The sequence below is a fragment of the Pholis gunnellus genome (assembly GCF_910591455.1).
Source record: "Pholis gunnellus genome assembly, chromosome: 24".
Taxonomy (NCBI): Eukaryota; Metazoa; Chordata; class Actinopteri; order Perciformes; family Pholidae; genus Pholis; species Pholis gunnellus.
In genome coordinates this window covers 10,763,977-10,786,420 of record NC_136551.1, presented here as the reverse complement: position 1 = coordinate 10,786,420, position 22,444 = coordinate 10,763,977, and the positions used below count along the sequence as shown (strand labels likewise).

The 22,444-nt window shown below is 30.7% G+C and overlaps 2 protein-coding genes across 2 annotated transcripts in view; one reads left to right on the top strand and one right to left on the bottom strand.

The window, feature by feature from the left end:
* The first annotated feature begins 564 nt into the window (after positions 1-564).
* Positions 565-4,677, top strand: LOC306715625 (adrenodoxin-like). Its single transcript, XM_079186054.1, has 4 exons — positions 565-1,053; positions 2,388-2,512; positions 3,012-3,141; positions 3,819-4,677. The coding sequence occupies exons 1-4, from the start codon at positions 920-922 to the stop codon at positions 3,925-3,927; spliced, it is 498 nt and encodes a 165-aa protein (XP_079042180.1). The 5' UTR covers positions 565-919; the 3' UTR covers positions 3,928-4,677.
* Positions 4,678-4,948: 271 nt separating this feature from the next.
* LOC306715327 (rho GTPase-activating protein 20-like) overlaps positions 4,949-22,444 on the bottom strand; it is a gene marked incomplete at its 3' end in the record, with an annotated part of 42,497 nt that continues 25,001 nt past the window's right edge. Inside the window, exons 14-17 of the mRNA XM_079185645.1 lie at positions 9,997-10,832; positions 9,002-9,727; positions 5,641-5,694; positions 4,949-5,053 (exon numbers count right to left, since the gene is read on the bottom strand). Of these exons, the coding sequence (XP_079041771.1) occupies positions 4,949-5,053; positions 5,641-5,694; positions 9,002-9,727; positions 9,997-10,832 (1,721 nt within the window). The remainder of the gene's footprint in view (positions 5,054-5,640; positions 5,695-9,001; positions 9,728-9,996; positions 10,833-22,444) is intronic.

Below are 22,444 nucleotides of genomic sequence, written 5' to 3'. Positions count from 1 at the left end.
TGTACCTATTCAACCCTGACCCTGTCATATCTGCTTATAGCAGGTGTGCCGTGTTTTTAAACATAAACAAAGTTCAAGGTTGCGTGTAGTGTAGTTGTTGCTTTTTTACCTTTTATCAAGCAATACTTTTGAGTTTCTAAATGTTATAACCTACTCTACTTCGGGGCAGTTAATCTGCTGTAATTAAAAAAAACTCACACAAAACCCGGATTAGTAAACTTTTAGCAAGCACGTGGATAAACCATTTACAGTCTATGGGACATGCACGGAGCATATTCTGTTAGCGGCATCGAGCCGTCCAGCTAGCCAGCACTAAGCAGGAAGATTGTCGGTATAGCTTTCAAAATAATAGTAAACAAAAACACTCCTGATAATGAATTATAACTTTGTGTGGCCAGAACGACAAAAAGTGAGATTCTTAAGCATGTACTTAATTTTAATCTATGGGGGGTGTAATTTCAGAAGAGTTAGGACCGAAGCGTTGGTTGCTAAAGCTTTTATTTTGAAAGTCATGACAGGAAGTTGTTGTGTTATCCTTGCTCTCGCCGTTGTTTTGGTCGGAAATCCTTCGGGATCGCTCACGTTTGCTGATAGACTACATCAAGCTGGGCAGTGGGATTGCGGCTGATAGCATCCGCCTACTTTGTGTTTTTAGCTATTTATCACAGTCCAATCCACGTAACGATTTGGAATCTTAGACAACAAGCTCGTGCCCTATGTTACACGTTACGCAATGAACGTAACAGTGACAGAGTGACTTCTCGCAGCTAAAACAAGCTAGCTTAGTTTAGCTAGCTCTGTCGGCTGAGCCAGACAACTTTGGGTTTCCTCTCTCCGGTGGGACGCAAAGAGCTCGACGGAAGTGGACCGTGTCTGCGTGCTTCCCAGGCCAGCTTTCAACTTCTTGTTTGTACTTCCAATGGCTTTTGTAACGGCGTTACGGAGACTGGCTCACGTGAGGTTACGAGAGTATTCTTGGAGGACGGCGGCAGTAACTTCGGGTGCCTGGCTGACCAGTCAGAGGAGCTTCACCAGCGGCTCACCGTCTCTGAGGTAGGCACCTTATTGAGAAAGTAGTGTTCATATACAGGGCAACGTTTAAACCTAACCCTGCTTAATGTTATACACGGAGCCAAACTCCATTCATAAAACGCGTAGTTTTGACCTTTCTCATTAGCACCCACACCTGGCAGGTCATCAGGTTCTAGTGCCTGCTGTCCTTCAGCGTTAATGAGGAGGTGTGTGAATGGAGTTTGGGGAGAAAAATTATATAGTCCAAAAAAACCAAAACAATCAACAATATTGAGGAAATATAGGTGAACACAAATGGATCAGGTTTGGATTTGTGTGAAAACAAGTGTGTGCGCCACACAATAGCAACATAGTAGCAGTTTGTTGTGTTATCACCTCAGCACAGGCTGGTTGAACCTTGGATGAGGCTAAAAGGCCTAAAGGCATCCATCCTTGAGGCACAAGGCTTTGGCCAATGGCTCGGCTCCCCAGGGCCAAACAACTTTGTTGAATTGCACAACTGGAATTGCTGGCCTTAAACTGGTTAACACGGCCCTGACCCCTCCAAAGACTATCATGTTCAAAAATCCACTTGGGTGATCAAAGTTGCATGTATTGCCAAGTCTAAGCATATATCTTTTTTTTTTTTTTTTGTCTTAAAAGGTCATGTGGTGCAGGAGCACGTGTTGTAACTGACATGTTTTTTGCAAGCGGATTAGGAAATCTGTGTAATCTCCTTACAAAAAAATATTGATTGAGTTTATGTTGTAAGAGTTCTCGAAGGTCGTTGAGTTTAATATTCATTGTTTTGGAAAGAAGACATTTGTGTGTAATTTATAATCGGGGTCACGCAACAGCAATATAGTGAACTTGAATGCTCTTTATAAGTGATGTAATAACTTAACTAACTGGACTGATGAGCATTTGATCATTTCTTTTTTCCAGCCCTATGAGAGGATGGTAGTTTGCTAATATGTGTTTGTTTTCATATGTTACTGTAACAGAACATCAGTCTCAGGAGGACTCACTGTTCCTTCGATTTAAAAGTTCACAGCCCTCGTCTTACTTTTCATTCTCAAATCCCGGTTACAACCCGAGCTGGTGCAGCCTCTCGCCGTGGTATAAAGTTGACATCTTATTAAATATACATTTTTAAGTCACACAGGTGTCGGAGTGCTGCTAATCCAGATGTTATTCGCTATTACTCCCTAGATCAGAAAGAAACAGCTGCTGGTTGAAGGCTAAGTAGATGAAGAATGTTTGTCCTCGGCCCGATCGACTGCACAATGGACAAATGTTGTACAATGCTTTTTTTTGTCCATCCAACTATCAAAAACCTTAAATATTCTAAAATGTCTTGTGTCTGTGTTTGTCAGGTCGGACAACAAGGTGACGATCAACTTCATCAACGGAGACGGGGAGAAGATCTCTGCGAAGGGGTCGCCTGGAGACTCGCTGCTAGACCTCGTCCTGAATGAAGACCTCGACTTTGATGGCTTTGGTATGCGAGCGCACGTGTACACACACACACACACACACACACACACACACACACACGTTGGTGTTGCAGTGTAGGAGATGCAAACTATTTTGGCATCAACTCTCTTAAGAGATGGGTGCATTCACAAAACGTTGAGGGCACTTTAAAAAAAATAGTAATTAGTGTGTAAAGTTGCTGATTTTGATGTGAAATGAGTAAATACAAATAATGCCATTGCTGTTCCAAAGAGTAAACAGTTGTAAATATTTAGGCTTTAGCCCACAAAATCCTTCCGTTCTTACATTTAACAATAAAAGCCCGAGACATAAAGTATTCACAGGCGAGTATTTTGCAGGTTCATTACTCTGCAGTAACTGTGTGTGTGTGTGTGTGTGTGTGTGTGTGTGTGTGTGTGTGTGTGTGTGTGTGTGTGTGTGTGTGTGTGTGTGTGTGTGTGTGTGTGTGTGTGTGTGTGTGTGTGTGTGTGTGTGTGTGTGTGTGTGTGTGTGGGTGGTTTCAGGGGCGTGCGAGGGAACCCTGGCGTGCTCCACATGTCACGTGATCTTCGACGAGGACGTCTATAAGAGTCTGGGGCCGGTCACAGACGAGGAGATGGACATGCTAGACTTAGCCTACGGCTTGACTGACACGTAAGGAGGACGCACGTTTTTTATTTCTACTAAAAATTAAAAAACAAAAGCAGCGCACACAAGACGGTGTACAAACAGCATCAACTTAACTCGGCTACAACAGCAAACTACTTCATAAAGGAGAGCCGTTGTATCTCCATCATGTCTTCTTGCTTTAAAGCTGCTCGTATCAATATTTTAACAGTAGACTGTCTGGAATGTAACGGGGGCCCTTGTAGTGATAAACCCACAGAATTAACTTCATAAACTCATCTTGTTTCTGCTGCCCCCAAGTGGCCAACTAAGCGATTGCAGGCAAGAACGAACACATCAACTGTCATTGAGATGTCGCAGTAGTTTCAGTAATCTGACTGGTAACAAAAGCTGTGGTTGTGTTTTTCATCTGCAGCCACCTTGTTCGGTATTAGTTAAACGATGATGTGCAAGTTTAACGTGACAGGCAGAGAGAGGGATGTTTAGAGTATTTAGAAAAAAGAAAGAAATGTGCTGTGCAAGCTGTGTAACGTTAGATTGAGTGATGTCTGACAGACGATACAATGACCTATTTCGACATGCTATACTATGACTCTTTTATAACTTATGTGTTGACTACCGGCGGGTCTTAGCCTCTCTGTTAGTTTAAATGGAAAACCGTTTGACCATAAAGTGAAGAGTAAACACTACGTTTCTCCCCACAGATCCCGTCTGGGCTGCCAGATCTGTCTGACGAAGTCTCTGGATGGCGTGGTGGTCAGGATACCAGAGAGCGTCGCCGACATCCGGCAGAGCAAAGACGAATCCTCTTGAGCTGCGCTGAGAACGTTCTCCGTAGACGCTGGTTATGCCAGGTTAGAACTGAGGGTGTGAAACTATCACCACTGCTGGACTGCCACAGTATTGTTTCCTCCTTTAAAAAAAACTTCCAAGTCACAGACATCTCGGGCCAGCGCTCAATAACCAGGATGTTAGAATATTGAATTTGACACAAAATCATTTTTATTGAAAGTAAAACCATTCGAGAACTTTGCCGCTCTAGTGTGAGGAAGAGTATGATGACATAATCTCTAAACTAAGACATATCTTATTCTAGATAATCCGTCCTGATTTAAGATTTGTCCTTTTTAATCACTTTTAGTCGTCACTATGGCCTCACAGTCATTTATTAACCCTCCTAACCGACATCTAGACCTCTAGTTTGTGGCTGTGCCTTTTGATTCTCTAAGAAAGTTTATTGTGTTTTTCTTGTGAATACGACTGAATTTACACAAGACGGTGTGTAAATTCAGTCGTATTCACTAAAGGAAAAGGTTCCACAGCTGAGTGCAGCTCAGTTCTCTCCGCCTCAGAGACGGTGCTGATGTTGACCCCTCACACATGTGTATCCCTCTACTGTTTGATCAGATCCTCATGTAACCATATAATTCTATCGTGTGATTATACATAGCTAGAACACACATATATCCATGTATAGAGTGAAAAACTATGTAATTAAAGAAATCACCTTTCTAACGGCAGTTTTTACATGTTTGTAATGAAATAAAATGCTGCGTTTGTCTTCTTGCACAACATGACAAATCCCGTCCTTTTCCTCCAATTATCACCAACGTGAACCAATAATTACGTCACACGTTGTATTCAGGTCATTTTATTTTCAAATGCAGGTTTGTTGGGCTCGTTAATGCGTTTAAATACATGTAAAGGAGGCATAAAGCAGCTGCATAAAATATAAAGCTTAACAAACATTGAGGGATCATATGTACATAATAGAAACATTGCGACAGGACGTATGCATGTCCAGAAGAAGGTTTGGAAAGCGACTGTCCCCGGTTCATTTAGCAGAGAGTGATTCCACCAGGCCGGTCTGAGGCCTGTCTGTCTTTGTCACGAGGTAAAACGTCAGCTCACTGCGTCCCACGAGACTGATGGGTTCAACCTTGGACACAAGGACAGCACCACTGGCAGGGGAAGACCTCTCATCTGTAAACTGTCAGCTTTTCAGGAATCTAGAAAAACAGGCAGAGAGTTGGGTAATGTAAGGGTCAAGCTTTCTGATTCAACATGTTAATCTTCATTCGTTTGTTACCTGATTCATGTTTAATGAGGCAGCATTTGTGAGAGTGATTGGATTCATACTTGTCGTTGTGGAAAAGCAGCACATTTTTACATCCCAGCTGATTTGTAGAGCAGTCTCATCAACTAGCATGCGTCAGTGAAGTTTTGGTACCACAGTCAAAGTGAGAACAAACCGTGCTATTGTGAAATAATTACTGTTTGACTCCTTTATGGCATACTATACGAATCCTTTTTGTTTTTTAATGACTTCTAACTTACTTTCTTTGACTTTGTTATGGCACTATGAGATTTGTATGACTTTTAATGTGACTTCTAATTGAGATGCAGCTCAGCACTGTGTGCCATGTTGTTTTAGCCGTGAAGCAGAAATATAAGTTCATTCATTAGAATAACTAGTGAAAGGGTATCCTATAGGTTAGGGTGACAATAATCAACATGTGTCCTTACTTTGAACTTGTCATGGAGGCGGATGAGCAGCTTCTGATGCTTGTCCAGCATTTTCTGGAAGACAGTACCACAAAAAACATGTTACACTATGACGTATTTTTTCGACATGCTATACTATGACTTTATTTTTACATTTTTCGACATGCTATACTATGACTGTTTTTAACATTTTTCGACATGCTATACTATGACTGTTTTTAACATTTTTTGACATGCTATACTATGACTGTTTTTAACATTTTTCGACATGCTATACTATGACTTTATTTTTACATTTTTCGACATGCTATACTATGACTGTTTTTAACATTTTTCGACATGCTATACTATGACTGTTTTTAACATTTTTTGACATGCTATACTATGACTGTTTTTAACATTTTTCGACATGCTATACTATGACTTTATTTTTACATTTTTCGACATGCTATACTATGACTGTTTTTAACATTTTTCGACATGCTATACTATGACTTTATTTTTACATTTTTCGACATGCTATACTATGACTGTTTTTGACATTTTTTGACATGCTATACTATGACTGTTTTTAACATTTTTTGACATGCTATACTATGACTGTTTTTGACTTTTTTCGACATGCTATACTATGACTGTTTTTGACATTTTTCGACATGCTATAATATGACTGTTTTTAACATTTTTCGACATGCTATACTATGACTGTTTTTAACATTTTTCGACATGCTATACTATGACTGTTTTTAACATTTTTCGACATGCTATACTATGACGGTTTTTAACATTTTTCGACATGCTATACTATGACTTTATTTTTACATTTTTCGACATGCTATACTATGACTGTTTTTGACTTTTTTCGACATGCTATACTATGACTGTTTTTAACATTTTTCGACATGCTATACTATGACTGTTTTTAACATTTTTCGACATGCTATACTATGACTGTTTTTAACATTTTTCGACATGCTATACTATGACTGTTTTTAACATTTTTCGACATGCTATACTATGACTGTTTTTGACTTTTTTCGACATGCTATACTATGACTGTTTTTAACTTTTTTCGACATGCTATACTATGACTGTTTTTAACATTTTTCGACATGCTATACTATGACTGTTTTTGACTTTTTTCGACATGCTATACTATGACTGTTTTTAACATTTTTCGACATTTTTCGACATGCTATACTATGACTGTTTTTAACATTTTTCGACATGCTATACTATGACTTTATTTTTACATTTTTCGACATGCTATACTATGACTGTTTTTAACATTTTTCGACATGCTATACTATGACTGTTTTTAACATTTTTCGACATGCTATACTATGACTGTTTTTAACATTTTTCGACATGCTATACTATGACTGTTTTTAACATTTTTCGACATGCTATACTATGACGGTTTTTAACATTTTTCGACATGCTATACTATGACTTTATTTTTACATTTTTCGACATGCTATACTATGACTGTTTTTGACTTTTTTCGACATGCTATACTATGACTGTTTTTAACTTTTTTCGACATGCTATACTATGACTGTTTTTGACTTTTTTCGACATGCTATACTATGACTGTTTTTAACATTTTTCGACATGCTATACTATGACTGTTTTTAACATTTTTCGACATGCTATACTATGACTGTTTTTAACATTTTTCGACATGCTATACTATGACTGTTTTTGACTTTTTTCGACATGCTATACTATGACTTTATTTTTACATTTTTCGACATGCTATACTATGACTTTATTTTTACATTTTTCGACATGCTATACTATGACTGTTTTTAACATTTTTCGACATGCTATACTATGACTGTTTTTAACATTTTTCGACATGCTATACTATGACTGTTTTTAACATTTTTCGACATGCTATACTATGACTGTTTTTAACATTTTTCGACATGCTATACTATGACTGTTTTTAACATTTTTCGACATGCTATACTATGACTTTATTTTTACATTTTTCGACATGCTATACTATGACTGTTTTTGACTTTTTTCGACATGCTATACTATGACTGTTTTTAACATTTTTCGACATGCTATACTATGACTTTATTTTTACATTTTTCGACATGCTATACTATGACTGTTTTTGACATTTTTCGACATGCTATACTATGACTGTTTTTAACATTTTTCGACATGCTATACTATGACTGTTTTTGACTTTTTTCGACATGCTGTACTATGACTTTATTTTTACATTTTTCGACATGCTATACTATGACTGTTTTCGACATGCTATACTATGAGTGTTTTTGACTTTTTCGACATGCTATACTATGACTTAAATAAATAAAGTGAACGTGAACCAATAAGTATGTCACACGTTATATTCAGGTCATTTTATTTGCAAATGCAGGTTTGTTGGGCTCGTTAACAGCGTTTAAATACATGTAAAGGAGGCATAAAGCAGCTGCATAAAATATAAAGCTTAAAAAACATTGAGGGATCATATGTACATAATAGAAACATTGCGACAGGACGTATGCGATTAATACAAATCAATACAGGCGTGTACACATTGTTGGCAACAAATGGAAAAGCGGGATCACATGTAGCTCCTGCGTGTCGTTTAACTGCTGAGAAGCGTTTGAAATGTACGTCGTTTATGACTAAATATAGAGAACAAAGAAAATCTAATCGGTGTTGGCAAAAAGCAATTCAGTGGAGACGACACAAAAAAGCACGTAAGTGAGTTCTTACAATGTTCCATTAAAACCCTTAATAGTGAATAAGCACATGGAGCATATCAGTAACATGAGGGATGGTTCTAAACTGTTCTTTTGGGGTAAAAAGCAAAGTCACAGTGATTACATTTACATTACAGGCCTTGTAAATAAACAATGTTCTTGTTATGATCCAGGATAATACAGGAACAGAGTGACAGGTTTGTTTAATAGAAGTAATGGTGACACTGCGCAGCCATTTGACTCTGAGACTAGAAATCATCACATTTAACCTATAAAACAAAAAGGTTTTATATACAAGTTCGCTATCAGGGCAATTCCATTGATTGGTTTTTAATGAGATTCTGCTTGTTCATGATAAAAGAAGGCAACTCCAGGTAGTTTAAATTGGCATATTTGAACTTTGGCCTGATATAGTTTAAATAGAATAAGATCTAACTTAGTTCCATTATGCATTCGATACCAAGACAATAATCAGTTTGGACTTTCATAAATGTATTATTGATCCAAGACTAAATGAACACATTCCCTTAACGGCGATAAGCTCTAAGTAAAGTTTAAAACGTACCTGTTCTACCAAAAAGCACTCATGCATTTAAAGGTGCAGAGTATAAAACAGAAGCTGCTGCACGAATGTGCTCCAGTGATGATCAGACATAAGATTCTTCAGCAAACAGAAGCTGGTCGAAGTCTGTTTCTGCTGTGGGGTCGCTGCATCTCTTCAGCCACTCCCTGCGACTCTCCAGCAGTGCGAGCGTCACCTGCTGGCTGCTCTGGGGGTTAGAGCGCGGGTGGGAGGAGAAGTAGTCCCTCACTGCTTTGGTGGCATTGGGAGAAAGGCAGGAACGGAACCCTGACGTCGCTCCTTGTGCGTCCACCTCAGAGACCTTCAGTCCCGGGTCGCTGGGCCGCCTCGCCCGTGTGACGGCGGAGGCTCGGTCCACAGCCTGCCGCCCAGGTTCTGACGCCCGGCGCTTGTCGAGCTTGGCGTCGCATCCCTCCTCCGCGGAGTGAGACTTGTGTTGCTTGAACAGGGACAGAGACGACCGACTCTGCTTGTAGAATAAAGATGGCGACGATTGCTTCCGCTCATTCACTTCCCTTTCAGCCGTGGTGGTGTTGAGCTGCTCAAAGGTTAGCGGGTAGTCTGATGAAGGGAGCCAGGGGGACTTGGGAAATTGTACACTCCCTGTAGAGCGGTGGTGGGAAGGGGGGCTGGATGAGTCGGGCTCCGGGCCAGACCTCCCCTTCACAGGACGTCCTGCATCTCTTGAGGCTCTGCAGGATGTTCTGGGCTTGACTTGGCTGCTGGACGTTAGTTTTGCTTTTCCTTTCTCTGGGACATGTTTCCCAAATGTAAGCGGCTTATCGGAGGATCCTCCCTGTTTGTAGAAACACAGATATTATTAAGTTCGTTGGGAAAAATTGCCAACTGGCAACAGAATTAAATTAGAATTCAATGAGATCTATTTAAAGAGAATTTCCACATGCAAAGGTCCGGAACATCTCAATGTCTAACGAATTATAAATACATAATCTAATAATAAATAAATGTCCTCTCGTATCAGGTATAATAAAGGCTGCATTAAAGAATATTTGTTCTGACTTTATTCAACTATTAGTGACCCCTCGTATAGTAAAAAGAACTCACCCCAGTCTTCTCCTCAGCTTCCTTCTCCAACGTGTCTTCTTGGGTCAGTGACAGCCTCCGGTCTTTCTTCAGCCAAGAGTTTGGGTGGAGGCCCCTGCAGCCTCTTAAGGTCCCCCAGTTGAGTGCTTCTGTTGGTGGGGAGCCTTTTTGAAAAGTCCCCGTGTCGAGATGTCCACCAGCAGAACTTCTCGTTAAGGGTTTAGAGGGCACAGAGGAAGGGGGAGAACTGGAGGGCGGCTGTGTTTTGGTCGGGTAAAGCCCGAGTCTGGACTCACAGGTGACATCACTGCTTGGGGAACGCAGGGAGGAGCGGGTCTGTACAGGGGAGGAGGAGGGGGAGGACAGGCTCGGGGAGCTCACTTCCTCGCCTCTGGAGTGTGCGAGTGCGCGGCTGCCAGGTTTGTTGGAGAACTCTTCATCCTCGTCAGAGAGACCATCAGTGACCCCTGAAGCACACGGTTGAAACTTGTACGCTACAGCTGGAGCCGAGCGTCGCCGCTGTTTGTGCCGACCATCCAGGGACAGCAGCTCCAGGCTGGAGGACGTGTCCACAGTTGGCTCATCCTGGCTGGGGTTGGAAAGGTCAACGTCCTGTCTTCTACCGCTGGTTCTCCCCAGCGGGTGTAACTTCAGACCCTGCGGGCTGTCGGTTTGGGTCTGGTGGTTTTCTGGGTCCGTGTCTTGGTCGTAGTCGCTGTACGTGAGGACGGAGTCCAGGCTGCCTTGCAGTGTTTTGGGTCTCGTGGGTCGTCTGCTGCAGAAGCCACTGCTGCTGCAGTCCAACTCGTTCTCCAGACTGTCGTAGGACGAGTCCGTCAGAGGGAACAGCCAGGAGTCTGAGGAGTGAATGAGACGGATGACTTGCATGTTGAAAAATAAATAAATAAAGTCAATAGTATAGCATGTCGAAAAATAATTAAATAAAGTCAATAGTATAGCATGTCGAAAAATAATTAAATAAAATCAATAGTATAGCATGTCGAAAAATAAATAAAATCAATAGTATAGCATGTCGAAAAATAATTAAATAAAGTCAATAGTATATCATGTCGAAAAATAATTAAATAAAGTCAATAGTATATCATGTCGAAAAATAATTAAATGAAGTCAATAGTATAGCATGTCGAAAAATAATTAAATAAAGTCAATAGTATATCATGTCGAAAAATAATTAAATAAAGTCAATAGTATAGCATGTCGAAAAATAATTAAATAAAATCAATAGTATATCATGTCGAAAAATAAATAAATAAAGTCAATAGTATAGCATGTCGAAAAATAAATAAATAAAGTCAATAGTATAGCATGTCGAAAAATAATTAAATGAAGTCAATAGTATAGCATGTCGAAAAATAATTAAATAAAGTCAATAGTATAGCATGTCGAAAAATAATTAAATAAAGTCAATAGTATAGCATGTCGAAAAATAAATAAATAAAGTCAATAGTATAGCATGTCGAAAAATAATTAAATAAAGTCAATAGTATAGCATGTCGAAAAATAATTAAATAAAGTCAATAGTATAGCATGTCGAAAAATAAATAAATAAAGTCAATAGTATAGCATGTCGAAAAATAATTAAATAAAGTCAATAGTATAGCATGTCGAAAAATAATTAAATAAAGTCAATAGTATAGCATGTCGAAAAATAATTAAATAAAGTCAATAGTATAGCATGTCGAAAAATAATTAAATAAAGTCAATAGTATAGCATGTCGAAAAATAATTAAATAAAGTCAATAGTATAGCATGTCGAAAAATAATTAAATAAAGTCAATAGTATAGCATGTCGAAAAATAATTAAATAAAGTCAGTAGTATAGCATGTCGAAAAATAATTAAATAAAGTCATAGTATAGCATGTCGAAAAATAATTAAATAAAGTCAATAGTATAGCATGTCGAAAAATAAATAAATAAAATCAATAGTATAGCATGTCGAAAAATAATTAAATAAAGTCATAGTATAGCATGTCGAAAAATAATTAAATAAAGTCAATAGTATAGCATGTCGAAAAATAATTAAATAAAGTCAATAGTATAGCATGTCGAAAAATAATTAAATAAAGTCAATAGTATAGCATGTCGAAAAATAAATAAATAAAGTCAATAGTATAGCATGTCGAAAAATAAATAAATAAAGTCAATAGTATAGCATGTCGAAAAATAATTAAATAAAGTCAATAGTATAGCATGTCGAAAAATAATTAAATAAAATCAATAGTATAGCATGTCGAAAAATAATTAAATAAAATCAATAGTATATCATGTCGAAAAATAATTAAATAAAATCAATAGTATATCATGTCGAAAAATAAATAAATAAAGTCAATAGTATAGCATGTCGAAAAATAAATAAATAAAGTCAATAGTATAGCATGTCGAAAAATAATTAAATAAAATCAATAGTATATCATGTCGAAAAATAATTAAATAAAGTCAATAGTATAGCATGTCGAAAAATAATTAAATAAAGTCAATAGTATAGCATGTCGAAAAATAATTAAATAAAGTCAATAGTATAGCATGTCGAAAAATAATTAAATAAAGTCAATAGTATATCATGTCGAAAAATAAATAAATAAAGTCAATAGTATAGCATGTCGAAAAATAATTAAATAAAGTCAATAGTATAGCATGTCGAAAAATAATTAAATAAAGTCAATAGTATATCATGTCGAAAAATAATTAAATAAAGTCAATAGTATAGCATGTCGAAAAATAAATAAATAAAGTCAATAGTATAGCATGTCGAAAAATAATTAAATAAAATCAATAGTATAGCATGTCGAAAAATAAATAAAATCAATAGTATAGCATGTCGAAAAATAATTAAAGTCAATAGTATAGCATGTCGAAAAATAATTAAATAAAGTCAATAGTATAGCATGTCGAAAAATAATTAAATAAAGTCAATAGTATGTCGAAAAATAATTAAATAAAGTCAATAGTATAGCATGTCGAAAAATAATTAAATAAAGTCAATAGTATATCATGTCGAAAAATAATTAAATAAAGTCAATAGTATAGCATGTCGAAAAATAATTAAATAAAGTCAATAGTATGTCGAAAAATAATTAAATAAAGTCAATAGTATAGCATGTCGAAAAATAATTAAATAAAGTCAATAGTATATCATGTCGAAAAATAATTAAATAAAGTCAATAGTATAGCATGTCGAAAAATAATTAAATAAAGTCAATAGTATGTCGAAAAATAATTAAATAAAGTCAATAGTATAGCATGTCGAAAAATAATTAAATAAAGTCAATAGTATATCATGTCGAAAAATAATTAAATAAAGTCAATAGTATAGCATGTCGAAAAATAATTAAATAAAGTCAATAGTATGTCGAAAAATAATTAAATAAAGTCAATAGTATAGCATGTCGAAAAATAATTAAATAAAGTCAATAGTATATCATGTCGAAAAATAATTAAATAAAGTCAATAGTATAGCATGTCGAAAAATAATTAAATAAAGTCAATAGTATAGCATGTCGAAAAATAATTAAATAAAGTCAATAGTATATCATGTCGAAAAATAAATAAATAAAGTCAATAGTATAGCATGTCGAAAAATAATTAAATAAAGTCAATAGTATAGCATGTCGAAAAATAATTAAATAAAGTCAATAGTATATCATGTCGAAAAATAAATAAATAAAGTCAATAGTATAGCATGTCGAAAAATAATTAAATAAAATCAATAGTATAGCATGTCGAAAAATAAATAAAATCAATAGTATAGCATGTCGAAAAATAATTAAATAAAGTCAATAGTATAGCATGTCGAAAAATAATTAAATAAAGTCAATAGTATATCATGTCGAAAAATAATTAAATAAAGTCAATAGTATAGCATGTCGAAAAATAATTAAATAAAGTCAATAGTATAGCATGTCGAAAAATAATTAAATGAAGTCAATAGTATAGCATGTCGAAAAATAAATAAATAAAGTCAATAGTATATCATGTCGAAAAATAATTAAATAAAGTCAATAGTATAGCATGTCGAAAAATAATTAAATAAAGTCAATAGTATAGCATGTCGAAAAATAATTAAATAAAGTCAATAGTATATCATGTCGAAAAATAATTAAATAAAGTCAATAGTATAGCATGTCGAAAAATAATTAAATAAAGTCAATAGTATAGCATGTCGAAAAATAATTAAATAAAGTCAATAGTATAGCATGTCGAAAAATAATTAAATGAAGTCAATAGTATAGCATGTCGAAAAATAAATAAATAAAGTCAATAGTATATCATGTCGAAAAATAATTAAATAAAGTCAATAGTATATCATGTCGAAAAATAATTAAATAAAGTCAATAGTATAGCATGTCGAAAAATAATTAAATAAAGTCAATAGTATAGCATGTCGAAAAATAATTAAATAAAGTCAATAGTATAGCATGTCGAAAAATAATTAAATAAAGTCAATAGTATAGCATGTCGAAAAATAATTAAATAAAGTCAATAGTATAGCATGTCGAAAAATAATTAAATAAAATCAATAGTATAGCATGTCGAAAAATAATTAAATAAAGTCATAGTATAGCATGTCGAAAAATAATTAAATAAAGTCATAGTATAGCATGTCGAAAAATAATTAAATAAAGTCATAGTATAGCATGTCGAAAAATAATTAAATAAAGTCAGTAGTATAGCATGTCGAAAAATAATTAAATAAAGTCATAGTATAGCATGTCGAAAAATAATTAAATAAAGTCAATAGTATAGCATGTCGAAAAATAATTAAATAAAGTCAATAGTATAGCATGTCGAAAAATAATTAAATAAAGTCATAGTATAGCATGTCGAAAAATAATTAAATAAAGTCAATAGTATAGCATGTCGAAAAATAATTAAATAAAGTCAATAGTATAGGATGTCGAAAAATAATTAAATAAAGTCAATAGTATAGCATGTCGAAAAATAATTAAATAAAGTCAATAGTATAGCATGTCGAAAAATAATTAAATAAAGTCAATAGTATATCATGTCGAAAAATAATTAAATAAAGTCAATAGTATAGCATGTCGAAAAATAATTAAATAAAGTCAATAGTATAGCATGTCGAAAAATAATTAAATAAAGTCAATAGTATAGCATGTCGAAAAATAATTAAATAAAGTCAATAGTATAGCATGTCGAAAAATAATTAAATAAAGTCAATAGTATAGCATGTCGAAAAATAATTAAATAAAGTCAATAGTATAGCATGTCGAAAAATAATTAAATAAAGTCAATAGTATAGCATGTCGAAAAATAATTAAATAAAGTCAATAGTATATCATGTCGAAAAATAATTAAATAAAGTCAATAGTATAGCATGTCGAAAAATAATTAAATAAAGTCAATAGTATATCATGTCGAAAAATAATTAAATAAAGTCAATAGTATAGCATGTCGACAAATAATTAAATAAAGTCAATAGTATAGCATGTCGAAAAATAATTAAATAAAGTCAATAGTATATCATGTCGAAAAATAATTAAATAAAGTCAATAGTATAGGATGTCGAAAAATAATTAAATAAAGTCAATAGTATAGCATGTCGAAAAATAATTAAATAAAGTCAATAGTATAGGATGTCGAAAAATAATTAAATAAAGTCAATAGTATAGCATGTCGAAAAATAATTAAATAAAGTCAATAGTATAGCATGTCGAAAAATAATTAAATAAAGTCAATAGTATAGCATGTCGAAAAATAATTAAATAAAGTCAATAGTATAGCATGTCGAAAAATAATTAAATAAAGTCAATAGTATAGCATGTCGAAAAATAATTAAATAAAGTCAATAGTATAGCATGTCGAAAAATAATTAAATAAAGTCAATAGTATATCATGTCGAAAAATAAATAAATAAAGTCAATAGTATAGCATGTCGAAAAATAATTAAATGAAGTCAATAGTATAGCATGTCGAAAAATAATTAAATAAAGTCAATAGTATAGCATGTCGAAAAATAATTAAATAAAGTCAATAGTATATCATGTCGACAAATAATTAAATAAAGTCAATAGTATAGCATGTCGAAAAATAATTAAATAAAGTCAATAGTATATCATGTCGAAAAATAATTAAATAAAGTCAATAGTATAGCATGTCGAAAAATAATTAAATAAAGTCAATAGTATAGCATGTCGAAAAATTATTAAATAAAGTCAATAGTATAGCATGTCGAAAAATAATTAAATAAAGTCAATAGTATAGCATGTCGAAAAATAATTAAATAAAGTCAATAGTATAGCATGTCGAAAAATAATTAAATAAAGTCAATAGTATAGCATGTCGAAAAATAATTAAATAAAGTCAATAGTATATCATGTCGAAAAATAAATAAATAAAGTCAATAGTATAGCATGTCGAAAAATAATTAAATGAAGTCAATAGTATAGCATGTCGAAAAATAATTAAATAAAGTCAATAGTATAGCATGTCGAAAAATAATTAAATAAAGTCAATAGTATATCATGTCGACAAATAATTAAATAAAGTCAATAGTATAGCATGTCGAAAAATAATTAAATAAAGTCAATAGTATATCATGTCGAAAAATAATTAAATAAAGTCAATAGTATAGCATGTCGAAAAATAATTAAATAAAGTCAATAGTATAGCATGTCGAAAAATTATTAAATAAAGTCAATAGTATAGCATGTCGAAAAATAAATAAATAAAGTCAATAGTATAGCATGTCGAAAAATAATTAAATTAAGTCAATAGTATAGCATGTCGAAAAATAATTAAATAAAGTCAATAGTATAGCATGTCGAAAAATAATTAAATAAAGTCAATAGTATAGCATGTCGAAAAATAAATAAATAAAGTCAATAGTATAGCATGTCGAAAAATAATTAAATAAAGTCAATAGTATAGCATGTCGAAAAATAATTAAATAAAGTCAATAGTATAGCATGTCGAAAAATAATTAAATAAAGTCAATAGTATAGCATGTCGAAAAATAATTAAATAAAGTCAATAGTATAGCATGTCGAAAAATAATTAAATAAAGTCATAGTATAGATGTCGAAAAATAATTAAATAAAGTCATAGTATAGCATGTCGAAAAATAATTAAATAAAGTCAGTAGTATAGCATGTCGAAAAATAATTAAATAAAGTCATAGTATAGAATGTCGAAAAATAATTAAATAAAGTCAATAGTATAGCATGTCGAAAAATAATTAAATAAAGTCAATAGTATAGCATGTCGAAAAATAATTAAATAAAATCAATAGTATAGCATGTCGAAAAATAATTAAATAAAGTCATAGTATAGCATGTCGAAAAATAATTAAATAAAGTCATAGTATAGCATGTCGAAAAATAATTAAATAAAGTCATAGTATAGCATGTCGAAAAATAATTAAATAAAGTCAGTAGTATAGCATGTCGAAAAATAATTAAATAAAGTCATAGTATAGCATGTCGAAAAATAATTAAATAAAGTCAATAGTATAGCATGTCGAAAAATAATTAAATAAAATCAATAGTATAGCATGTCGAAAAATAATTAAATAAAGTCATAGTATAGCATGTCGAAAAATAATTAAATAAAGTCAATAGTATAGCATGTCGAAAAATAATTAAATAAAGTCAATAGTATAGGATGTCGAAAAATAATTAAATAAAGTCAATAGTATAGCATGTCGAAAAATAATTAAATAAAGTCAATAGTATAGCATGTCGAAAAATAATTAAATAAAGTCAATAGTATATCATGTCGAAAAATAATTAAATAAAGTCAATAGTATAGCATGTCGAAAAATAATTAAATAAAGTCAATAGTATAGCATGTCGAAAAATAATTAAATAAAGTCAATAGTATAGCATGTCGAAAAATAATTAAATAAAGTCAATAGTATAGCATGTCGAAAAATAATTAAATAAAGTCAATAGTATAGCATGTCGAAAAATAATTAAATAAAGTCAATAGTATAGCATGTCGAAAAATAATTAAATAAAGTCAATAGTATAGCATGTCGAAAAATAATTAAATAAAGTCAATAGTATATCATGTCGAAAAATAATTAAATAAAGTCAATAGTATAGCATGTCGAAAAATAATTAAATAAAGTCAATAGTATATCATGTCGAAAAATAATTAAATAAAGTCAATAGTATAGCATGTCGACAAATAATTAAATAAAGTCAATAGTATAGCATGTCGAAAAATAATTAAATAAAGTCAATAGTATATCATGTCGAAAAATAATTAAATAAAGTCAATAGTATAGGATGTCGAAAAATAATTAAATAAAGTCAATAGTATAGCATGTCGAAAAATAATTAAATAAAGTCAATAGTATAGGATGTCGAAAAATAATTAAATAAAGTCAATAGTATAGCATGTCGAAAAATAATTAAATAAAGTCAATAGTATAGCATGTCGAAAAATAATTAAATAAAGTCAATAGTATAGCATGTCGAAAAATAATTAAATAAAGTCAATAGTATAGCATGTCGAAAAATAATTAAATAAAGTCAATAGTATAGCATGTCGAAAAATAATTAAATAAAGTCAATAGTATAGCATGTCGAAAAATAATTAAATAAAGTCAATAGTATATCATGTCGAAAAATAAATAAATAAAGTCAATAGTATAGCATGTCGAAAAATAATTAAATGAAGTCAATAGTATAGCATGTCGAAAAATAATTAAATAAAGTCAATAGTATAGCATGTCGAAAAATAATTAAATAAAGTCAATAGTATATCATGTCGACAAATAATTAAATAAAGTCAATAGTATAGCATGTCGAAAAATAATTAAATAAAGTCAATAGTATATCATGTCGAAAAATAATTAAATAAAGTCAATAGTATAGCATGTCGAAAAATAATTAAATAAAGTCAATAGTATAGCATGTCGAAAAATAATTAAATAAAGTCAATAGTATAGCATGTCGAAAAATAAATAAATAAAGTCAATAGTATAGCATGTCGAAAAATAATTAAATTAAGTCAATAGTATAGCATGTCGAAAAATAATTAAATAAAGTCAATAGTATAGCATGTCGAAAAATAATTAAATAAAGTCAATAGTATAGCATGTCGAAAAATAAATAAATAAAGTCAATAGTATAGCATGTCGAAAAATAATTAAATAAAGTCAATAGTATAGCATGTCGAAAAATAATTAAATAAAGTCAATAGTATAGCATGTCGAAAAATAATTAAATAAAGTCAATAGTATAGCATGTCGAAAAATAATTAAATAAAGTCAATAGTATAGCATGTCGAAAAATAATTAAATAAAGTCATAGTATAGATGTCGAAAAATAATTAAATAAAGTCATAGTATAGCATGTCGAAAAATAATTAAATAAAGTCAGTAGTATAGCATGTCGAAAAATAATTAAATAAAGTCATAGTATAGAATGTCGAAAAATAATTAAATAAAGTCAATAGTATAGCATGTCGAAAAATAAATAAATAAAATCAATAGTATAGCATGTCGAAAAATAATTAAATAAAGTCATAGTATAGCATGTCGAAAAATAATTAAATAAAGTCAATAGTATAGCATGTCGAAAAATAATTAAATAAAGTCAATAGTATAGGATGTCGAAAAATAAATAAATAAAGTCAATAGTATAGCATGTCGAAAAATAAATAAATAAAGTCAATAGTATAGCATGTCGAAAAATAATTAAATAAAGTCAATAGTATAGCATGTCGAAAAATAATTAAATAAAATCAATAGTATATCATGTCGAAAAATAAATAAATAAAGTCAATAGTATAGCATGTCGAAAAATAATTAAATGAAGTCAATAGTATAGCATGTCGAAAAATAATTAAATAAAGTCAATAGTATAGCATGTCGAAAAATAATTAAATAAAGTCAATAGTATAGCATGTCGAAAAATAATTAAATAAAGTCAATAGTATAGCATGTCGAAAAATAATTAAATAAAGTCAATAGTATAGCATGTCGAAAAATAATTAAATAAAGTCAATAGTATAGCATGTCGAAAAATAATTAAATAAAATCAATAGTATAGCATGTCGAAAAATAATTAAATAAAGTCAATAGTATAGCATGTCGAAAAATAATTAAATAAAGTCAATAGTATAGCATGTCGAAAAATAATTAAATAAAGTCATAGTATAGCATGTCGAAAAATAATTAAATAAAGTCAATAGTATAGCATGCCGAAAAATAATTAAATAAAATCAATAGTATAGCATGTCGAAAAATAATTAAATAAAGTCATAGTATAGCATGTCGAAAAATAATTAAATAAAGTCAGTAGTATAGCATGTCGAAAAATAATTAAATAAAGTCATAGTATAGCATGTCGAAAAATAATTAAATAAAGTCAATAGTATAGCATGTCGAAAAATAATTAAATAAAGTCAATAGTATAGCATGTCGAAAAATAATTAAATAAAGTCAATAGTATATCATGTCGAAAAATAAATAAATAAAGTCAATAGTATAGCATGTCGAAAAATAATTAAATAAAGTCAATAGTATAGCATGTCGAAAAATAATTAAATAAAGTCAATAGTATAGCATGTCGAAAAATAATTAAATAAAGTCAATAGTATATCATGTCGAAAAATAATTAAATAAAGTCAATAGTATATCATGTCGAAAAATAATTAAATGAAGTCAATAGTATAGCATGTCGAAAAATAAATGAATAAAGTCAATAGTATAGCATGTCGAAAAATAATTAAATGAAGTCAATAGTATAGCATGTCGAAAAATAATTAAATAAAGTCAATAGTATATCATGTCGACAAATAATTAAATAAAGTCAATAGTATAGCATGTCGAAAAATAATTAAATAAAGTCAATAGTATAGCATGTCGAAAAATAATTAAATAAAGTCAATAGTATAGCATGTCGAAAAATAATTAAATAAAGTCAATAGTATAGCATGTCGAAAAATAATTAAATAAAGTCAATAGTATATCATGTCGAAAAATAAATAAATAAAGTCAATAGTATAGCATGTCGAAAAATAATTAAATAAAGTCAATAGTATAGCATGTCGAAAAATAATTAAATAAAGTCAATAGTATATCATGTCGAAAAATAATTAAATAAAGTCAATAGTATAGCATGTCGAAAAATAAATAAATAAAGTCAATAGTATAGCATGTCGAAAAATAATTAAATAAAATCAATAGTATAGCATGTCGAAAAATAAATAAAATCAATAGTATAGCATGTCGAAAAATAATTAAATAAAGTCAATAGTATATCATGTCGAAAAATAATTAAATGAAGTCAATAGTATAGCATGTCGAAAAATAAATGAATAAAGTCAATAGTATAGCATGTCGAAAAATAATTAAATGAAGTCAATAGTATATCATGTCGAAAAATAAATAAATAAAGTCAATAGTATAGCATGTCGAAAAATAATTAAATAAAGTCAATAGTATAGCATGTCGAAAAATAATTAAATAAAGTCAATAGTATATCATGTCGAAAAATAATTAAATAAAGTCAATAGTATAGCATGTCGAAAAATAAATAAATAAAGTCAATAGTATAGCATGTCGAAAAATAATTAAATAAAATCAATAGTATAGCATGTCGAAAAATAAATAAAATCAATAGTATAGCATGTCGAAAAATAAATAAATAAAGTCAATAGTATAGCATGTCGAAAAATAATTAAATGAAGTCAATAGTATAGCATGTCGAAAAATAATTAAATAAAGTCAATAGTATAGCATGTCGAAAAATAATTAAATAAAGTCAATAGTATAGCATGTCGAAAAATAATTAAATAAAATCAATAGTATAGCATGTCGAAAAATAATTAAATAAAGTCAATAGTATAGCATGTCGAAAAATAATTAAATAAAGTCAATAGTATAGCATGTCGAAAAATAATTAAATAAAGTCAATAGTATAGCATGTCGAAAAATAATTAAATAAAGTCAATAGTATAGCATGTCGAAAAATAATTAAATAAAGTCAATAGTATAGCATGTCGAAAAATAATTAAATAAAGTCATAGTATAGCATGTCGAAAAATAATTAAATAAAGTCAGTAGTATAGCATGTCGAAAAATAATTAAATAAAGTCATAGTATAGAATGTCGAAAAATAATTAAATAAAGTCAATAGTATAGCATGTCGAAAAATAAATAAATAAAATCAATAGTATAGCATGTCGAAAAATAATTAAATAAAGTCATAGTATAGCATGTCGAAAAATAATTAAATAAAGTCAATAGTATAGCATGTCGAAAAATAATTAAATAAAGTCAATAGTATAGGATGTCGAAAAATAAATAAATAAAGTCAATAGTATAGCATGTCGAAAAATAAATAAATAAAGTCAATAGTATAGCATGTCGAAAAATAATTAAATAAAGTCAATAGTATAGCATGTCGAAAAATAATTAAATAAAATCAATAGTATATCATGTCGAAAAATAAATAAATAAAGTCAATAGTATAG